This window comes from Ostrinia furnacalis, unplaced genomic scaffold (assembly GCF_004193835.3).
Source record: "Ostrinia furnacalis isolate ACB-3 unplaced genomic scaffold, ASM419383v2 OfSCF2340, whole genome shotgun sequence".
NCBI classification, from domain to species: domain Eukaryota; kingdom Metazoa; phylum Arthropoda; class Insecta; order Lepidoptera; family Crambidae; genus Ostrinia; species Ostrinia furnacalis.
Window position 1 is genome coordinate 171,218 of NW_021132579.1, and position 22,712 is coordinate 193,929.

The window sequence follows — 22,712 nt, forward strand, 5'->3', positions numbered from 1 at the left end:
TAAATGACCAGTGAAGTGCATAAATAAAAAAGTTTTATATTGAGCAAGCATTTATTAATAACTAACATATTAATAACCTAAACCTAAACCAGAGTAATTACAAATGAGTAGGTAGGTCATCTTCATAGAAACGACCGAGAGCGGTTGTATGTGAGCGCGCCAATACGTATGCGGCGCGCACGCACCCACTGACAAAGTTTAGCGTGGATTAGCGGTGAGGTGCGCTGAATTTTGTCAGTGTGTGCGTGCGCGGAAAAAACCGAGCGAGTCCAGAAGCTCTGAGGTGGCAGCCCCACCACCGGACTAGGGTACAGCAGGTTAATCACCCACTTGCCCGAAAATACTCGATTAACGAAACGAACACAACAGTAAGTAAGTAAGCGTGCGCGCCGCATACGTATTGGCTCGTATCGTATGTATTCATTTAACACTACACTCGCATACAAACCGCGCTCGGTGCGTTTCTATGAAGATGACCTACTCATTTGTATTTACTCTGCCTAAATATTATTGAACACATTAGAACGGCGGAAGCCAGACTTCGAACTGCGGGCCGCAGTCGAGCTTCTTGCGTAGGGCGGCCTCGAAGGCGGCGTCGCGGGCGGCGTCGCGCGGCGCGCGCGGTTCCCGCCCGCCCTCGCGGCACACCTCGCGGGCGGCGCGGAGGAACTTCGACACTTGAGCGACACTGTCGCGGGCATCTTCCACCGGCGCCTGGAAATAAATACACAATAGGCTAGTTTCCTAAAAAATTTTTTTAGTCCGTCATGTTTAATATCAAAAAATATTGGACACATATATTTTTATTTGTCAATAACAAATATAGTTATGGTGCGTTGAAGTTCCGCACGACGTCACAACGTGCGGCACTTTTATGCACGCATTGACGTCACGGGCCTCTTCTTATGAACTTTGGCGCGCTTTATCTCTTTCAATTTTCATTAGTTTGAAAAAGTGAAAAATACGTGTAGAGTATTTTTTGATAACTTAACTGACGGACTAATTAAAACTCTTGCTTTTTGACCCAGGAAACAAACCTATTTGACACCATTCCCCAAAAATTCGACGTGGCAACTTTTCTAAAAAGACACTTCATTCTGGTCTTAAAAACTTATTTAATTTTAAATTGCATGTGTAATTTACCATTTTTGATCGCATTGTAATTGAAAAAAGTAGTTTATTTAAGTTGACAAAATAGTGACGTTACTTGCATACAAAATCTATGGGAGAGTTTCGTTTTGACAGTTTTAAAAAGTACGTCAATTGATTGGTGGTGTCAACATGTCTATTGGTATGCTCTATCAATATGACTGACTAGACCATAAAGTTAATATACCTAGCGGAATAGAGCAACAAAGAGAGAGCAAGAGAGTGATAAAAAGAGATGCGTGATGCCGTCGCCGCACGTCAAACAGAACCGTTTTTTGAAACTATTTGACAGTTCATTAGCTCTTATTGGAGTTCCGTAAATGAACTAAAGTCGCTAACATAGCCCGACGGATTAGCAAGCTGAAGTGGCAACGGGCCGGCCACATAGTACGCAGAACTGATGGGCCACGTATCGGAAACGCGACGTGAGACGTCCAACTACAGGGTGGACCGACGACCTCATTATAGCAGGAAGGTGTTAGATGCAGGCTGCTACCAACAGGGCGATGCGATGTGGAAATCATTGGGGGAGGCTTATGTTAGCATTGGACGTCCTATGGGTGAAATGATGATGATGATGTCAAAGCTTCCAAAATCGGTGTAATCATTATTTTATATGCAGAACATGCTGACCAAGAGCTTCTCCGCTGCACTGTGGTTAAAAAATAACGATTTAAAACAAACTGACCTGATCATCCGTAGGCAGTACATGAGGGTAGATTCGCACCCACTGGCCCACTCGGCCCGAGGCTCGGTCCCACCGCACGCCGTTGCCCCATGCGCACGCGGTCATGACCCGGCGGCGGGCGGCGGTCGTCAGTCCGCTGCGCCACGTATCCTCCGGAATCTCCGCTGGGGTTATGGCCCCGCTTGAGGTGGACTGAAAGGATCATTCAAGCCTTGATCACACGTACCGAGTAAACGGGCGAGACAGTAAAATGTTTACGGGTCATTCCACCGGCCAAGAAAATCACGTGTCCGGGGCCAAAAAGTACCCGAATATCATAATATTTTAGTAACAAATATTTTTATCTAATAGTATAACTTTGGTTCTTGTTGTTAAACCACAGATATAGTTAATAATAGTTAATTAAGTAATTTAAAAAAAATCGTAAGTCGTCAAAAATTGATTACCACGACGTGTCCGCGCTCCCGATTTCAGAACAAATTTGCTCGTATAAATTAATCCGTTATTATTACCGCTTTCAATGCTTATGTAATCGATTACTGATTAAATAAACATTGATAAATTAAATACGATATAACTATATGACTAAAAGGTTTTGTAGAATAACTATTTGAAGTTGTGTCCGGGCGTTAACCGTGATTACCCCGACACGTCACTAATGTGCGCCTACGTCCCTAGCTACGCAATTTAGAAACGAGCTCTATCCTCCCCCGTGAACCTTTAGTGGTGGCCTGCGTGCCAAGGTGATCGGTAATGCAACTCGTCGCAGGATTTCGGAGTTATCGAGATAAGAATATGATTACCCCGACCTTGGTTCAGTGCACGATTGATTTACTCTATCCTGTTTTTTTAGGTTTCTTTACATGGAAAGTTCTTGAGAATGTACAGGAATAATGGTCCATGTAACCGCATTTTTGTGTATTAAAACATATGGGATTCAACTTACAGATTGGGCAGGGCTCAGGATAAACCTTAATTTTTTGACTACCCCGACCTTGATTACCCCGACTTTTGTCACCGAGTAATCAATAATACTGTAATTTTACTAATGAATGATTAACTAAATAACGTTTAATAAGCAAAATTACCCTTTACTAAAATGAAATCCTATCTCCTATTAATACATAATATTATCCCTCAAAATTGGCAAGACCCCTGGACTCGACCTTATCACCGCTGAAATGCTGTAAGCCGATGTAAACTCCGCCGTTAACGTCCTGACACCTGTCTTCGAAAACATCTGGATGGAAGAGGAACTCCCAGACGACTGGCATAAGGGGCTTCTAATTATTGTGCCGAAAAAAGGGTAAAGCAAGGGTATCAGTACCGGAAGACCCAAGAGATGCGATCTGGAGTGAGGAATTGCACACCGTTGGTGCAGAGGATGTCCAACGAGTCCACAATTTCACTTACCTCGGGAGCATCGTTTCAGAGCCTGGAGGTACCGAAGAGGACATCACTTCGCGCATTGCCAAGGCCAGAGCTACCTTCGCACAACTTCGAGCCGTATGGCAGTCACGGAAATTGACCCAAGCAAGATCAAAATATTCGGGTCCAACGTCAAACCAGTTCTGCTCTATGGGCGTGAAACGTGGAAGGTCACTAAGGTTATCTCGCACCAGCTGCAGATCTTCTTCAGCCGCTGTCTTCGCCGAATTCTCCAAAATCTTCAAACGACGAACTTTTGGAACGCTGCCACGAAATACCGATCTTTCAGCAGAATAAACGCTGCAAGTGGAACTGGATCGGCCACACTCTCCGAAGGGACCCCGATCACATCCCCAAGCAGGCTCTAGATTGGAACCCCCAGGGAAAATGCAAACGTGGTCGCGCCAAAAAAACATAGCGGCGCACTGTTAAGACTTGGAGCGAGATCAAACACGAAGCTCAAGACCGAATGCGATGGAGGACTGTTGTGGACGCCTTCTGTCCCATATAGGAGACATAGGACATTGAGTCACTAATATTATATGTATAATGTATATGTATGTTTTTTACTCTTTTACGCAACAACTACTTAACAGATTTTGTTGAAACTTTACAATATTGTCGTTTATACATCAAAATAACAAATGGCTAGTTATAATAACATTTATTTTACCATAACTTAAAAAAAACCTTAGAAAATAAAATATTTTGTTTTATTTTTGATTACTCTGACCCCCAACTTTGATTACCCCGACCATGAAAATTTTGATGTCGCATAACTTTTTATTCCTGCTTGCTACAGATGGGCCAATATAAAAAATATGCTCGTAATAATGTATATTTTGAAATGTTTTACCTAAACTTACTCTAAATTAAAAAATAAAAAAGGTCGGGGTAATCAACAAAATAATCCAGATCCGGAGAATGACCGTTACTCGGTCGAGACAGTTGGGTGAGCGAGTCACATACTCGAGCGCTCGGCCGAGCACTCGGCGTAATGTTCACACACACCGAGTACTCGGCCGAGAGCACTGTCTCGTCCGTTTGCTCGGTACGTGTGATCCCTTGATCACGTTGATGCCTTCAACAACGTGTTCAAAAACAGAGGTGGTATTTCAACAAATAAAGGTACCTGAATAACGATCATATTATTATGAAAACTACAGAACAACACATTTATGTTTAATAGCTTGCTTTTGAAATGCGCTTCTTTAAACAATTTTTTTTTTTTAATAATTTGAATAATTCGAACTGCCTAAGGTGGGAATCGAACCCATGACCATTCGCTTTCCGGGCGACTGCTCTTATATCTGAGCTACTTTGACACTGGATGAACCCATCCGTGGGCTCAATTTCCACCATAGGCAGTTCGATTTTTGTAATTATTTTTAAAAATTTACATCGAGAAGCGACTCTTAGCGCCAGATAAAAATATTAATTATTAAATAGGTTTAGAAACAGGGCAGCCAGCAATGCTTAATTTAGCCAGTGGTTGAATGCTACCATTCAGTAATTCATCTATTCTTGTTTCTAATCTAATAATGGTGTAAGATCAGTATGTGCAGCTAAAGTAGCGGCATAAGGGGGGGGTGGTCCGCCCCGGGTGCCAAGCATCAGGGGGTGATACAAGTCGCACAGATTAGTACTCACTGGCGCATCTGCATGGCAAATCTACGGTCTATGTCATGGTGATCGCCCCGGGTGCCAACCCATGCTGCTACGCCGCCACTGTGCAGCTAGCAGTACAACATGCTCTCTTACCTGTGCATCCAAGTTGTCAATACTGGCTTCAGACGGAGTTTTCAGCGAGCGTTCGCTGTTCGGCTCCTTTACTTTTTCGATCTCCTGTAAAACGAGATAGCCGAAAGAAATAAGAATAGGAATCCTGTTTTCAAAATATGAACAGAACTGAACATTGGCCTCCCCAATGACTTCTATATTACCCGGTTGGTAGCGGCCTGCATCCAGCGCCTTCCTGCTTTATGAGGTCATCGTTCCACCTTGTAGGTGAACGTCCCACGCTGCGTTTTGGGAAGTCACTTACCTCCGTATAATCTGGCACAGGGGGTAGCAGCGTGACGCAGTGCACCGGCAACGGTCGCCGGCGTCGCCACCGCGTACCGCGTCTGACGCCTGCGGTGGCGGCCCGCGGTGGCGGTACGACCCGCTTCACGCCGCCTTCGTCTTCGGAACAATAACTGAAACACCATCCACCATCATCATCTGTTCGTTTAGAGCCGTAGCATCAGGATATTTGACACCAGTTTATGACAGGGACGGTTGGTTGACGGCACTTGATGCTATTGGAGGACTAGGGGACAATTAAAGACCTACACTCTCCATGCTGGTCTGTTGACTGTTTAAGAATTTAAGCTTACACCGCACCGGCAATAATGTCTTTTATTTTATAAGAATACGGTTAAACAAGAAAATAAGGATAAAATAAATAGATAGAGATAAAACATAAAATTATGTATATAGATATTAGTATTATTTCGTACTAAAATGGACATTCGATAGCAAATAATATTCAAATATTAAATTACTAGCGGCCGCCGGCGACTTCGTACGCGTGAACCTCGTTTAATTACTGTGCTGTAGATTTTAACCAATGACGATAGAAGGCGCTTTTTACCCATGTCTTATTTAATTATTGAAATTTCCTATATGTTAATCTGGGTTATAAACAATAATATTGTAAAGTTTCAACAATATCCGTTCAGTAGTTTTTGCGTGAAAGAGTAACAAACATCCAGACATCCAAACTTTCGCATTTACAATATTAGTAGGATTGAATAAACAAAAAACCCAACTGCGTAAAAATAAACTAAAAAGATAAAAACAAGCCTTAGGCCCAGTGAAACGCAACTGCAACGAAACTGCAACTGAAATCCGCCATTTTGTTTTTTTTTTTATTTTTTCAATTTTAATATAGCCAGTGTCAAATCTAACGTCACCTCTCACGCTAAAATCGGTCAATCCGTTTGGGCTGTAGGTCGTGCCTAAGAAATATACATACATACAGTAACGGAAAACGCAGCGTGGGACGTCCACCCTCAAGGTGGACCGACGATATCATAAAGGTAACAGGAAAGCGCTGGACGCCGCTACCAACCGGGTAACATGGAAAGCATTGGGGGAGGCCTATGTTCAGCAGTGGACGTCCTATGGCTGAGATGATGATGACATACATGCATACGTATACTCGAAAAACTCCTTCTGGCGCAGTCGGGTAAAAATTAAAAGAATTTTAATAATTAATCAACCCACTTACAATAATTATGTCATTACTTACAATAAATAATTAACTAAGCTAACTTTATAAGACAGGTCCTTCGAGCACATTAATTACTTTAACAAATATAAATGAAATATAAAGACATCAAAAATAGGAATTTTTCACTAGTTTTAGTTTCTCTAACAAAACATCATAAAATTCTTTCTTCTGATAAAACATCATAAAATTAATCCGAAAGGAACCATTTGAAAAAAACTCCTACTAGGCAGCATTTAGCGAGCGGCAATCGTAGGTACGAGTTATCGTAGTACGTCGCAAAGTTGAAATTCGTAAAGAGCACATCGAAATCTATATAAATACCAATTTTCATTACTCCCGGAAAACATTCCAGGTAAAACTACCAAATGACTGGACTATTCGTTACAATTGGAATAAAGTTGTGTTATGTCATCAACTTTTTGGCCACTTTGGGTGTCACAAACTTTAAGACGCTAATGAGGGTTTTCGCGAATGAAAGATCCGCTAGATGGCGGGACGTGGATGTGGGGTCTGACTGCTGCGTGATTGGTGGATTTTGACATATCTGTCAATGTCATGTCAAAAATAACCAATCAGGCAGCATTTGGACCTCGCGTCTACATATTGCCATCTGGCGGATTTATCATTCGCGAAAACCCTCATTGTACCAACTCGGACTAATTTGAAACTTACCTGTGTATCTGTGAAGACGGCCCCCTTAGAAGAGAGAGCCCAGTGTGTCGCATGGGCATTCCCAACAAGTCAAACAGTTCGTGGAGCATCGGTTGCTTCACCGTTGTGTCAGCTTCGCAGTTCGCTCCCAAAGCTGGCGATAAATTCACCTGAATACGTAAAAAAAAACAATTATTATAAAAATGTTCGTTACTTTTTCACGCAAAACCTACTGAACGGATTTTGATAAAAATTTACTGTTTATACATCAAATTTCACGCGGGCGAAGCTGTGAGCAAAAGCTAGTGTAAGCATTTTTTTTTAAGTATTACAACATTTTAGATGTTTTTTATAAAGATAAAAAGCTTTTTTTCCACTTCCTACTCTATTGTGTAACCTTCTAATAACCATAAGTGATCACTTAGTTAATTACTCAATGCAAACCATTTCCTTTTATTAATAAATAATAATGCACATTGTAATTCTCTTTGGAAAATTCTTAATTGGTTATTGATAATTACACCCCTTTTAATTTGCTTAGCTGTGCCCGCGACTTCACGTAAGTTTATGATACCAGCACAACATATTTATTATCATAACTAATAATTCAGAAAGCTGGATTACTCCTAATGTTTGGCCAAAAAACGTTTCCCAAATTATCACATCGCAAACAACGTTTCGCAAATTTTCATTCAGCAAAACAACTTATATTGCAAACTTTTAATTCGCAAATGTCGTTTTTGTCATTATTGTTTGGCAAAGAATGTTTTGCCAAATGTTTCATTTGGCAACGATAACTATTTACAAAATAATTTGATTGGTGCATAGAATGGAATACAAATTAACTTGTGGTTATTATTTTGTTTAGTGGGTAGTTAATATAAAATTTGTTCTAAATTAATTTTCAAATTTCAATCTTTATATCGTTTCCAAATAAAATGATTAATTAACAATAGAGGTGATTCTAGCGCTCGGCGGCCGCTGCCGCGCCAAACGTTTCATTTGGCTAAACATACTTTACCAAACAATAATTTCATCATCATCATCATCATCATGTCAGCCATAGGACGTCCATTGCTGAACATAGGCCTCCCCCAATGCTTTCCACGATGATCGATTGGTAGCGGCCTGCGTCCAGCGTTTCCCTGCTACCTTTATGATGTCGCTAACAATAACAATAATTTGCTAAACAATAATATGCCAAAAACGACATTTGCGGATTAAAAGTTTGCAATAAGTTGTTTTGCCAAATGAGAATTTCCCAAATGAAAATTTGCGAAACGTTGTTTGCTATGTGATAATTTGGGAAACGTTTTTTGGCCAAACATTAGTAATCCTTAAGGGTCACTTACCTAACCTACTATTTTCTGCAATACCTACCTACTTTCTGCAACCATACTATTTTCTGCAATCTCTTTGTTTTACATAAAATTCTTGTGAAAACCATGATCATATTGTGCCTTATGCTTTGATTTGTGGGTAACGGGTGGTAACGGTGGGTAAGTATGTGAAGTGTCAATTTTGACCAAACAAATTATTTGGGATATAATATTCGGCAAAATAAAACATTAATTGCTATGTAAACATTTGCCAAGTAAAAGTTTGCCAAATGATAACACAAGTTTTTGACCAAATGAGTTCGTTGCGAAAAGTTCAGTTGCTAAAAGTTCATTTGGGAAATGAAACTTTGGCGATAAGTTGTTTGCGAAATGAAATTTGGCGAAAAGTAATTTGGCCAAACGGAAGGATACCCAGAAGGCTACAAGGGACTTATATTATATCCCTATCACACTTTTTACTTTAAAACATAAAATACTTAATGAGATGTTGGGCTTCGAAGATAACTTCACCCATTGTCATCGAGTAGAACATCAAAGCCGTAGAACTCGAAGCAGTTCCTCGCTGGAGGAGTGCCAGCAGCCTGAGCCAGCAGCGTCAATGTCACCAGCGCCCTGATGCGCTGCCAGACCAGCCAATCCGCTGCCCCCCACCTGCCTCACTTGTCTACGAGGGTCTAACGCATTGGTTTAACAAACCTCAATCAACCATGGCTTCAAAGAGTCATCGAGCAGAACATCAAAGCCGTAGAACTCGAAGCAGTTCCTCGCGTGAGGAGTGCCAGCCGCCTGAGCCAGCAGCGTCAATGTCACCAGCGCCCTGATGCGCTGCCAGACCAGCCATTCCGCTGCCCCCCACCTGCCTCACTTGTCTACGAGGGTCTAACGCATTGGTTTAACAAACCTCAATCAACCATGGCTTCAAAGAGTCATCGAGTAGAACATTAAAGCCGTAGAACTCGAAGCAGTTCCTCGCGTGAGGAGTGCCAGCAGCTTGGGCCAGCAGCGTCAATGTCACCAGCGCCCTGATGCGCTGCCAGACCAGCCAATCCGCTGCCCCCCACCTGCCTCACTTGTCTACGAGGGTCTAACGCATTGGTTTAACAAACCTCAATCAACCATGGCTTCAAAGAGTCATCGAGCAGAACATCAAAGCCGTAGAACTCGAAGCAGTTCCTCGCGTACGCAGAACTGACGGCCGATGGGGCAGCAAGGTTCTGGAATGGAGGCTGCGTACCGGAAAACGTAGCGTGGGACTTCCACCTACAAGGTGGACCGACGACATCGTAAAGGTAGCAGGGAAGCGCTGGACGCAGGCCGCTTCCAATCGATCAACATGGAAAGCATTAGGGGAGGCCTATGTTCAGCAGTGGACGTCCTATGGCTGAGATGATGATGACATACATGCATACGTATACTCGAAAAACTCCTTCTGGCGCAGTCGGGTAAAAATTAAAAGAATTTTAATAATTAATCAACCCACTTACAATAATTATGTCATTACTTACAATAAATAATTAACTAAGCTAACTTTATAAGACAGGTCCTTCGAGCACATTAATTACTTTAACAAATATAAATGAAATATAAAAGAAAAATGATAAGTTAAAGGCGAATGATAAGTTGCGCGACCCATGATAGTTCGCGGGACCTTTACATTGGCCTATGATCGTGCCATGATTTCAGCCTATTGCTTTAAGCAGTTAACTTTGCTAGGAAGTCTAATAAATATAAGGAACAATGACAAACAGTGAGTTCAGTGAACTGCTCCTGAATCGAATGTACCTACTACTACTATTTCTATTTATTTATATTAACCGGCAGACAGTGGTGACTGAGTTTGTTGCGGCGCTTCTTCTCAGCACTTGCCAAATGTTGGTCTCGAAGCGCTGGTAGGGTAAAAAGATTATGAGACATGTAGAGGCTCCTTAAGAGCAAAATGACGATTTGTAAGAACTATTTATTAGTCCAAACAAATAAAGAAATTTTGACTTTGACTTTTGACTTTGACTTTGAACAGATTTATGCATCGTAAAATGCGCGCTTTGACCTTTTCATTATTAGAAATTATGTAAAAAAAACATGCTCTTACCACTTCCAATTCGATCCTTACATTCAGCATATCTTGGCCCCGATTTATTCAAAGACGAATTGGTCAGATGTCTGTATGGATTGTGTATGTCCGATAACGTATATTTATCCGTACCTGTAAACATAATACATAGAGCTAACTTTAATTCATTTACAACTAAGGGAATTTTCAGATAACAATATGACGAAAAGCTGTTTGTTTTCCTAACAATAAAATAAATAAATAAATATTAAGACACTTTTCCGCCAAAGATATATTACACGTAAGAGCGGTATAAAGATGCAGTTACGAAAGTCGAACTTTCTCTTCTTTCTTTATATCTTTATCACATTGCCTCACACTCGATCCTCGTATCATTTCATACCTTAATCTACTAGGTAGTACTTTTTTTTACTTTCGTCAGCTTTGGCTGCACTGCAAATTTTTTATTTATTTAATTTTAGGAATTACAAACAAATGTGTTACAGAAATTAACTTATTCGTGTTTTTTTGGTTATTTGATAAAATTTCTCCAAAAAATGCCCCTATAACCGGTGGTTTTTATTACTTTGTATTATTCGTCGTTTGAACAACGGCCTGCCACAACATTATTCTCCGCTACAGGTAGAGACAATTTTAATTTTAACTAAAATGCTTATTTTACTTCGAAATCTTTTGTTTGTATTTGAAATCTAACTTGTCTTTATCAAAATTACAAATCTAGAGCCATTTTCAGTTTTGTTGTTAACGAAGCGTTGAATGGCGCGCCCGGAGAGGCTTAGTTCAAACGATCATTGCAAACGTTGTGATAGGGATGGAGACATGCGATTTTTGGTTTTACGAAGGTAATACGATAGAGAATAATACAAAGTAATAAAAACCACCGGTTATAGGGGCATTTTTTGGCGAAATTTATCAAATAACCAAAAAAACACGAATTTAAAAGCAGATTTTTTCAAAAAATATCATTTTTTATTATTTGTTGGCCTTTTTTGTATATTTTATGTATTTTTTTAGTATCGTCTGTTATTTAGCATTATTACTGTTTTTATTTTATCAGGATATATACCGCTTAGTTTAAAAGTTATTACGTTTTCTTTACAATAAGTAATTGGAAGAAAAAAAATTCTACAAAAAAAAAAATCTCAAAAAAATTTTGACCTCTTTTTTGTTGATAAAAATAGGTCTAGTTTCATCTATTTTCATATGTACACTTTAACGTGACTCACACTGTATTATGTGGTAACACATCCCACTACGTAAAGCTTTTCAGTACAGTCAGCGTCAAATAGTTCGTGACACCCAAGTAACCAATAAGTTCGCAACTTAAGCAATAAGGTCATCTTTTTGTGTCACGAATTATGTGGCGCTAACTGTACCCACTAGCTCAATAGCTTGGAATAACACTTATTAAAATTTCCTTACCAAATCTAGCTAATCCTTCAGCATACATGTACGCAGTCAGAGGCCTGTACCCCGGCACACAAACGTAGAGCCGCAAGTCAAACTTGTATCCAGCGATGAGTAGAGGTCGCTCTATGTACCGCTGCACTACCGCGGCAGTGCCACATCGCATCTCACAAATGCTCTGAAAACAAAACGGTTTCGATTTATTACAATACTTGGTGTNTGTTGTTAACGAAGCGTTGAATGGCGCGCCCGGAGAGGCTTAGTTCAAACGATCATTGCAAACGTGTGATAGGGATAGAGACATGCGATTTTTCGTTTTACGAAGTAATACGATAGAGAATAATACAAAGTAATAAAAACCACCGGTTATAGGGGCATTTTTTGGCGAAATTTATCAAATAACCAAAAAAACACGAATTTAAAAGCAGATTTTTTCAAAAAATATCATTTTTTATTATTTGTTGGCCTTTTTTGTATATTTTATGTATTTTTTTAGTATCGTCTGTTATTTAGCATTATTACTGTTTTTATTTTATCAGGATATATACCGCTTAGTTTAAAAGTTATTACGTTTTCTTTACAATAAGTAATTGGAAGAAAAAAAATTCTACAAAAAAAAAAATCTCAAAAAAATTTTGACCTCTTTTTTGTTGATAAAAATAGGTCTAGTTTCATCTATTTTCATATGTACACTTTAACGTGACTCACACTGTATTATGTGGTAACACATCCCACTACGTAAAGCTTTTCAGTACAGTCAGCGTCAAATAGTTCGTGACACCCAAGTAACCAATAAGTTCGCAACTTAAGCAATAAGGTCATCTTTTTGTGTCACGAATTATGTGGCGCTAACTGTACCCACTAGCTCAATAGCTTGGAATAACACTTATTAAAATTTCCTTACCAAATCTAGCTAATCCTTCAGCATACATGTACGCAGTCAGAGGCCTGTACCCCGGCACACAAACGTAGAGCCGCAAGTCAAACTTGTATCCAGCGATGAGTAGAGGTCGCTCTATGTACCGCTGCACTACCGCGGCAGTGCCACATCGCATCTCACAAATGCTCTGAAAACAAAACGGTTTCGATTTATTACAATACTTGGTGTCCTTTACCTAGAGTCACAGAAGTAATAAAAGCAAATGAGGATTTGATGAGTGCTACTGACAACGCCACTCTTGTGGCGGAGTTTTTGGCTGATACTGTATAAGTTTGTTGTCGACACGAAAAGAAGAAGAAAGCAAATGATAGCTAAAAGTAAATCATGTCACCGACACTACGAGATGGTTTAATTGATTATTTTACAACACAAATTCACATAATAGGCACTTGGTTTTAGGGTAAAAAGCAGTGTGAAGAGAAAAAAAACAAGAGACAATCGAAAAGAACAAAGTTAAAAATAAGTTTCTCGCCGGCCAGGCGCGCGCCCAAGGAGTTTGGCCGTACGCGTAAACGACCTTTTCAATTTATTTTTTTACTAGACAGACCTGTACAAGATTGTAGGCTGTAAAGCCACTGGCCGAAAAAATTTTCATTTTTAAAAACAACACGGACGTGTTTATTTCCCCATGCGAGGAAAAGAGATTTGCAATGCAAACCATGAATCATGATTCAGAGTCAGCATAAATAAGGATTGTCTCCCATCATCATCATCATCATCATCATTTCAGCCATAGGACGTCCACTGCTGAACATAGGTCTCCCCCAATGCTTTCCACGTTGATTGATTGGTAGCGGCCTGCGTCCAGCGCTTCCCAGCTACCTTTACGTTGTCGTCGGTCCACCTTGTAGGTGGACGTCCCACCAGGCCTGTTCATCTCCGCGAGTTTACATCGAAAACAAAACACGCACGATGGATACTATTCGACAAGGCCTCACATACGAGCGAACATTGACTCACGCAAGCGTATTCTTGTGTATGATGGAAGAAAATAAATAAAATGGTGTACTAAATACTGTGCAGTATTTAACTGCCTAAATAATAATAAAAACACAGAATGTACTTTTTTAAGTTGCCTCAAGACACTGAGAGGTAAATAAGTAGTTAATATTATTCATGATAATTCATGCTAAATCATGTATTTCCTCCGCCATTTTCCGCAGTTTGGCACCTCACGTCACATCATTTTATCGAAGACAGCCCTTCGGCGCAGTGCCGATCACTGACTCTTGAGACAGGCTAAATTACACCATATTGTTAATGACATTGAGCATACATTTTTTTAAATACCTTCGCGAAGTAAAACTTCTGTACGTAGTACTTATTATTATTCTGTGGTCCCACGCTGTGTTCCATAAAGATGTCTTCCATAAAAGACAATAAATATTATCGCAATAGTTTACCATTTACATTTCTTATGCATTACCCGAAATAGAAAAATCCCTCGACCCTGGCTCTGGGCCACAGGTTTATGTATCCAGATGACATTGGAGTCACCATCTTCATTGCGTCGCAGCCTGGAGAACTCGGACACCAACTTCGCATACTCCAGCGGGAGGTGGTAGCATGGTGGACTGAAAATAGACGATAAATAAAGAGTTAGCAAATTCATAGATTTAATTCATATGGCTATAATAGCCAACATTCAAGTCATTTTCTTACACCGAGTTGCATCACCTAACTTTAACCGTAACTACAACTTTAATTGGTGTTTTTGTATAGTTTGACAGACTTTTGACGTTTTTTTATAGTTATAGGACCGACGATCTGGTGAAGTTCGCGGGAGGCGCCTGGATGCGAGCGGCGCAGGACCGGTCTCTGTGGAAATCCTTGGGGGAGGCCTTTGTCCAGCTGTGGATGTCTTTCGGCTGAAACGACGACTTTTGTGCAATCCAGTGTTAGTGTTTTGGATAGCTACAGTTTGCTAGTGAGTGCCCGGTTTAACTTATACAGTTTTGTTCTAAAAATATTCAAAATTAACAAAACGAAAATAAGAGATAATAATACATTTTACGACAATAACCAGATTTAATAAAACGGTGAAGGTTTTACTTGCAAAATTTTAAATTGAACTAACATAATTAAAGCGAATCGGTGGGACTAAGCGAAGATAAGATAGCGCTAATTCTTACTGCGGTTTGTCACGCTATAAAAATAATTTTATAGACCTAAGTGACAGGATTGAAGCGTGTAAGTTACTTAGTATCGTCCTGGTTAATACTTTATTTATCACATTTCCTATTGGTCATCTAGTTGAGATCGAGAAAAGTTGCTTGATAGAACGGCAGAAATAAACTTCGTCTACATAACTTTTTTCATACTTTGTGTAGCTAATACAGAAAAGTTGAGTAGGACATAGGTGCATAACCTAAAAGTTGGCATGAAAGGAATTTTATGCTTCGCATCATATGTATGTTACAGGAGATGCTACGCATTCAGATTATATTACTCTGCGTGTACCACATTATCTCCAGCCAAGGCTCGCTTATACATATTACTCGTACATACGTATGACCAATACTGCATCTCACTTGCTCCACACAACCTCATACTATGTCCTGTTTCTAAATCACAATGTTTATTCTATTGGTGTAAGGCAGGCTCTCGGAACTTTTTTTTATCCACAACGAGGAAGCTCTTCACAAACTTTTCACTTTTCACTTTTGAACTTTTCACAAACTAGCTTTTCGCGCTTCCAATAGCCCACAACTTAACCCAACAATGTCTGTCAACACAGCTAACTGAATTCCACAGACTAGATAGTGCTTTAACTCCAAATAAAAACAAAGTATAGCCTGACCAGGAACATAAAAACCCTCGCCATGTTGCGGAAAACTAATGGTACTAATTTCTTTTAATGGCAACAGTAACTGAAAACTTCATTGACATGTCACTTTGCATGTCAGTCTATTGCTGTCAAAGTGTAAACAAACTTTATTTTAAATGTGCCTAATTGATTTTGTGAATTAAATTGCTAAAATCTTTATAGTCGTGAAAGAAAAGTGGTTCACAATGTGTTAAAGTATTTGTCGAAGACAAATACTAAGGGTTCGGAAAATATTTTCATTGAATAATGTTTCCGACAAAGGTTGTCAAATTGACTGACATGTTTATCGTATAGTACAGTCCACTGTGAAAATTAGCTGTGGTTTGTTTCAACTACCTATTTTAATTTTTTTTGTCACTTTCTAAGTGTTGAATTTTATGGAATTGGGAAAGAAGTACCGAGTTTGAAGCGTTCATGAGCAGACATTGCAGTTGAATATTCAAGTTCTGAATTTGATTATTGATGAATAATAAAATAAATCCTACTAGCTCGATTGATGGTTTCATTTAATTTATTTTAACCAGGTTACCTATAATAATATTATTTTCGTTAATTTATGAAAATATCAAATTAGCCCGTAATCCTAAATCCTGATACATAAAGTTAGCCTATTAATTTAACACAGGTACGACTGTACTCAGTGTTGCACTATCAAATGCAATTGACGCGCCTCTATGCCAGGGTTTTTATGTTCCTGGTCAGGCTATAAGTACATAAATACTATGCTCGGTACATAATTTGAAAATACTGTCAGTGTTGCGTGTTTGCGAAGGCTGTAACTCAACACGATACTTTGCAATTTGACTCGGGTTCTCTGCTATGTGGACTTGCTGATTTTACGATGTAGGTATGTGTACGTCGATTTTGGCAATACGCAACTGTATGACGTACACCAAACTTGGCTGGAACGTAGTAAAACGTGTAAGTGTGTTTCATGTGAATTTTATGGACTCCATTTTGATGTTATGTGTTGTCATTGATTAATGTACTAGAAACGTCAGTGTAAGGTCAAGTGTTCTTTGCTTCTCACAAAGTAGGTACAGCTTGAGTTAGTAAAGCAAGTATATTTATAGAGTTTTGTACTCAGCAATAAAACAATAGCAATCAAGGCAGCCAACTTAGTAACGTCATATTAGTCCCTGAGCACCAGCCCCGAGCAATGAATGCTAATGCCAAAACAACTAAACGGATTCTTTCTTTTGAATATCAGTCACGCAACCGTGGTACCACTTAAGGTAATTGCTTTGGTTCATTAATATTGCCGATTATTTAATATCACCGTGAACTTTCACCTTCCTTGATGCATGCACAATTTTAATATGACCTTTACAGGCGGGCTTAACTTTTCCAATGCTGAATTAAGCCTATTAATTCCGCTTGCATTTTCTTGCCCTTAATGCAAGGTTATCTTTGAAGGCAGTAAGGACTTTGGTATTTATAGTCCTAGATTGCATTGAAATAATTTTATTTATCTTCAAGTATCTAAGAAGTACCTACTTAGAAACTTCAATGTTACGGTCTTGCAAAATGCTAACATGAAAAAACGTAATCGTGGTACACTTCTATTAGTGTCTTCAAACAATCTAACTTATAGTACGCCTATAAAAGAATATTGCATGTGTATTTTATCTCGACGATTCACAACGCATTCGGCTACACGTTAAACATGTGGGTGCAATTCAGGCGCTTTTCAGTGTATAAAAATACGTAGGGCCAGTGCCGTGCGGCACGCAAGCCAGTCCATTGAGCGCGACGCGCGGCGCACGACAACACAATCAACAAATGCTGGCGCATGCCCGTTTTGGAAAAAGCCGATTACGTTACGTTACCTTTTTACGGGTATAATCAAACTTGGAAATTTTCGAATGCGAATTAGGAACGATTTCACAATCGGACTGCTGCAAGCGGTTATTTTGGGAAATAGCTGAGTATTGCGGTTACTGCTGCTTATCTTAACCGCATAAGCACGATCAATGCAATAAAGCCGATACCGGCTTGTGTAGATGTGAAGGGTGACAGATTGCAGGCGTTCTTGAGTTCTTGATAAAAAAGGATAGAAATTTTAACCGAGATTAGTCCTTAATTATTTAATACCTAATTAATAGTAGTATTTATGAGCTAATCTAGAGTTTGAGACCTAAACAAGAAATAATAACAGTTGTGCCTCCGTAACGAATCCGACTTGTTCAAATCTCAAATTGAATTATTCTTATCAGTGAAGAAAAATTTTGCTAAGTATAATAAGCACTCGAGTCAAGAGTGATACAATCCAAATATAGACAAAACTATTTTGTTAAATCAGCTAAAAATAGAACCCAAAGTTAGTAAATGAAATGAAGTAAGCTGTATACGTATGGGGCACGCGATCTGAGTCGCCCTACACAGGGGGCATTAATCCTATAGGTTCAGGCATGGGTGATTTATCTTGCCCTATATCAAGTACGAGTATGGAAGGTAGTACAACAACGGCGCTAAATAGTACTTTCAGTAGTACAACAACGGCGCTACTTTCCGCAGGTCTGTGTATGGTGTATCCATTTATGCCACAGTTACGAGTCGGCTTTACCCCTTTACAAGATCTTGATTATAATGGCTACAAGATACATAGTAGGTAGGTATAATATCCTTGTAAACGGACGAAACGAAATGTACCTACGGACACGCTCTGAGTATTCTGTGGCATCTTACAAGTAGTGAATCAACGGATATGTTGCAACAGTATGCAAGTAGGTACCCTACATATTATAGACTGACTGAATACTAGTAATACTTTTTAGATTGCATTCAGTCAGTAGCTTTATTAGAATGAAAATAACTTTTTACACTGTAAAAGCTCTACGTAACTCGCAATTTTTCATCCAACAATTTTTAAATAACGCTCGATCCGCTACCAAAATACCGCAAAATTGTTTTACGATAGCTTTAAATCAATTGCATTTTAATCTGTTTGTGTAACACGAGATTCCCTCGTTGTTAATTTCCATCAGGATAAAATTACAATTTACAACCGAGAGCTCGGCTCGCGTGTCCCAAATATATTTTTACCGCTTTTTATCGGTTTAAATTGTAAAAACGATTTATATTCCGTTTCGAACAATGTAATAATACGGAAATAATCTTTTTTCGTATCGGCATTGCCGTCAGCGAACGAAAACAAACGATTACATCTGAAAATGTTACTTAAATTGATTGATGGGCAGAAAATGTAGAGCCACAGACGACCTTCAACAACGAAAGGGTAGAAACATTCATTTATTACTCCAAATAACTAAGTAGCATTTGCATAAGCTCAGACTTGTCTATTTTTGGGACAGACAAGGTAAAACAAATTAGGATATCTATATTTAAGCCTGTCATAATGTAGGCCTGTCTGCACGCCAATTTTATTGAAGACAGCATTATAGTTTTTATGTTTAAATAAAAATAGGAATAAGTATCTATTATTACGTACGTCTGTTTCTGAATCAATTTTGATTAATTACGGTTTAAAAACTGATTGGATTCGGAATATAAAAAAGTTTATTGCAAGACTATTTGAAGAGGTGAGATAGTGTAAAGGAAACATCATGTTAAAGATACTATATGAAAATACATAGTTTTAATTTTGATTTTAACATAGTAATAAAGTGTATTACAAGATGCGTTATAAAAACATCAATGACAGAATGAAATGCACATAGGAATAGAAATTTATAGGCAGTGGGTATCGTAGAAATGTATTTTTATTATGTCCCATTCAACTGCCAGCTGCAATTTCATATGTAATTGATTTTTGGTGTACTCAAAATCTATAGTAACGCCCGTCACCCCAGCCATTCTGACGGAGGCCTGCGTCAATGTGTTCAATCACGAAACATCCTGTGAATCGATTGCGGCTGACAAAAGGAACACAATACCGAGGAATCCAGCCAAATCGAATTATAGAGAATGCAGCTATTCGATGGAAACTAGAATCCGTGAATGAAAGCTGTATAAATTGTATAATATTGGCTGGCGAATTTTAACCTTTCGTTTTGCGACAATAGTGCAATAACAAACGGAAATAATAACTCAAAACGAGAAAAGTTTGACACCAAGGATATAGGACTACATACCTGAAGTCATAAATGGATCCATAGATTTTTCTCATGCAGCGCAGCAATCTTGACAAGCCATCCTTTCGGCATATCGAACCTCCTTTTGGTATGTGGTTCATGAACTGTAAAAAAAATGTTATTATAGTTCGGATTTTATTTGCAGTGATTATACAGACTACGATATTTGTGGCTCTCTGGTCTTATTTCAAAACTAATATCAAGCGATTTGGACTATAATTTTATTATAACTAAGAGTTGTGGAAATCTTTAGGAGAAGGTCTTTGTCCAGCAGTGGAAGGCATATGGTTGAAAAAAACGAATAGCATCTCACTCATGTATTTCTGTTCCATGGATGCAGTCACACCCTAGCCAGGGGGAACAACAGGACTTCAAAATCCTGTTATCCCTCCCAGGGAGGCCAACCAGGGGGACAACAGGACTGAAACTGTGTGCATACAACTTTAGGCCCGTACCCAATCAACTGTCAACTTATGACGTAAAAGTAGGTGATAAGGTGCGGGACTAGTCCAACCTCCCGTTCCCACTGGTACGAGTCCTGAATGTGTCTATACGAGTGTATACGACAAAACAGTTTGACTTAGCTGACACCTAAAATGAAGTATTATAACACAACACCTGCCAATCGCCAAGAGCCTTGTAGCACGCAGCTGGGAACGCGCCGGTCCGCCACCAAAGGTTCCACCGGTCCTCGCCGGTGCTGTACCCATGGTACATTCTCCAGCCTCGTTCCGCACATACCTATGAGATTTAAAAAACAATACCAAATTAACGGTCGTACCGGAGTTTCAACTCTGAAAGGTCGAAGACCTTTAGAGAGAAAAACGAACCGAACTTGATCTGGAAATCATTGGAGGAGGCATATGTTCAGCAGGGAACGTCTTGTGGCTAAAATGATGATGACAAAAAGAAGAAAATATAAGATTTGAGAATATAGTCCAGTCAATAAAGCATTATATGTAGATGGATATCAGTGGAACACAATTTTTGACTTCGGGACTTTATTTAGACTAGTTAGGAGGTGAACATAGCAAAAGTCCCCGCCCTTAGCCCTTGAGCCGGCGGGGAGAGGGGGGTTTAAAGGTACCACTTTTCGGTTTTTCGCTTAATCCTCGGAAACTATGCGTCCTAATGACATGGCTACTATGAACCAAAAAAAGCTTATTAAATTTGCTACAGGTGAGATAGTCAAGTTTTTCTGTATCTTGTATAGTTTTAGCGGCATCTGCTCTAGAAGGTCTGTAATATTGGAAATTTTTTTTTTGTCTTACGTGTTTCCGTCAGGAGAAAATCGACTAAATCAACATTGAGCTAATATTCTAGACATGCGGGAGCATGTTAAGCCTAGTTCCAGGGAGAGGACTGCACCGTGCGTATATTTAGACGAACCAATTGGATCCACTTTTGACTCCTCATCACTCAAAAAGTACTGTGCATTAACACTTCAAATTTGGCTCATGTGTTGAGACTTGCAAGATAAACATCAGCTTAAAATTTCATAAATATACCTCAAACGGTTCTTTAGGTATCCCGCCGGCTCGAGGGCTAAGGGTGGGGACTTTTACTATGTTCACCTCGTAACTAGTCTAAATAAAGTCCCGAGGTCAGAAATTGTGTTCCAGGGATTTCTCTCTACACCGTCGTTAAAGCATTCATTGACTGGACTAATAATAATCATTCTCATGTAATAAATCATTGGGAAACATCATGTCAACGAGCACTCGCCATAAATAAATATTTGAAGTGAGCATCCAAAATTGATTGTACTGTCTGAGTGCTCACCTATGTTTATCATCAAATACTAGGAAGTCCCGGAGCGTCTGACTAATCAACTGAAGATTTTAATTTTTAATGTTAACCGAAAATTTAATGACCCTATCGTTTGGACAAACCGACATTATTTTCCCATAACGAATAACTTTGCCTTATTATTTACACTTAAAAGTTCAGCCCATAGAAAATTTTATAATCTTGCCAAATAAACCCGACGGATTTTACAATCATTCTTATAACCAGTGCAGCGTCTGTTTTGATGGCTGACTTCGATTTTCTGGCTAAACATGTATTATTCCATAATAATTCTAACCAAGATAACAATTTTTATGAGAATTAAAAGTTAATGATAAAAAACAAAATAATGAAACTAAGCTACTACTACTACTACTTTAACTAATTACTAATCTTAGAATCTACGTATACATTACCTTGACGAGAAGGCTTGGTCCAGAACCGTTATCGTTGAGACGAAATATGAACGGCTCATCGTTCTCCAAAGACCCGTCCATTCTTCTTCGCTGTTTCTACAAAACATTTCAAATTCAATACGAAAATTGTTGATCGCTACCAAACATTGCTAATGAGCTAACCTGGTCCTAATATCATAAGGCACTCATCTCTGAGCTTTTTAACGTCCACTAAAACGGAGCTTTTAAATGCAAATTCTACTTTTGACGTGTGTCGAAACATGTGTTGAACACATGCATTAGTTCGAAAACTTCGCGGTAAACTTGAAACGTAGTAACAAAAGTGAGTGCGTCTGTCGCCCGCCCGCCCTAAACTGCGCGAGCTTCCGCCAAAAGCTCGGGGTAACTCCGGCAACGGGTGATTTATAGAGGGCCGTTCGTGACGCGCCCGAGCTTTGTAAAAAGCTATGTAACCACGATAATGCATTCTGAGGCTAATGACGAAACCGTATTTTACCGAGTGTATTGTACCGGTCGTAAATTAAAATATTGCAATGAAAATGCAAATTTAGAAACAAAAAATAAGTGGATTTATAAAGAAAGCTTCAAGATTACAGGTTGGATGTAACAAGGCGATCTGTGGATATCAAAATAACC

General features: G+C 39.2%; 1 protein-coding gene across 1 annotated transcript; it reads right to left on the minus strand.

Moving 5' to 3' along the window:
- Nucleotides 1-206: 206 nt before the first annotated feature.
- On the minus strand, nucleotides 207-22,438 carry LOC114355090 (probable tubulin polyglutamylase TTLL2). The gene is given in 13 exon segments (XM_028307752.1): nucleotides 207-714; nucleotides 1,838-2,029; nucleotides 5,027-5,110; nucleotides 5,310-5,463; nucleotides 7,215-7,363; nucleotides 9,230-9,434; nucleotides 10,613-10,736; nucleotides 12,916-13,078; nucleotides 14,378-14,525; nucleotides 19,873-19,976; nucleotides 20,491-20,613; nucleotides 22,077-22,172; nucleotides 22,239-22,438. Coding segments are annotated over 12 exon segments (1,722 nt in total). The 5' UTR covers nucleotides 22,158-22,172; nucleotides 22,239-22,438; the 3' UTR covers nucleotides 207-519.
- Nucleotides 22,439-22,712: the final 274 nt, after the last annotated feature.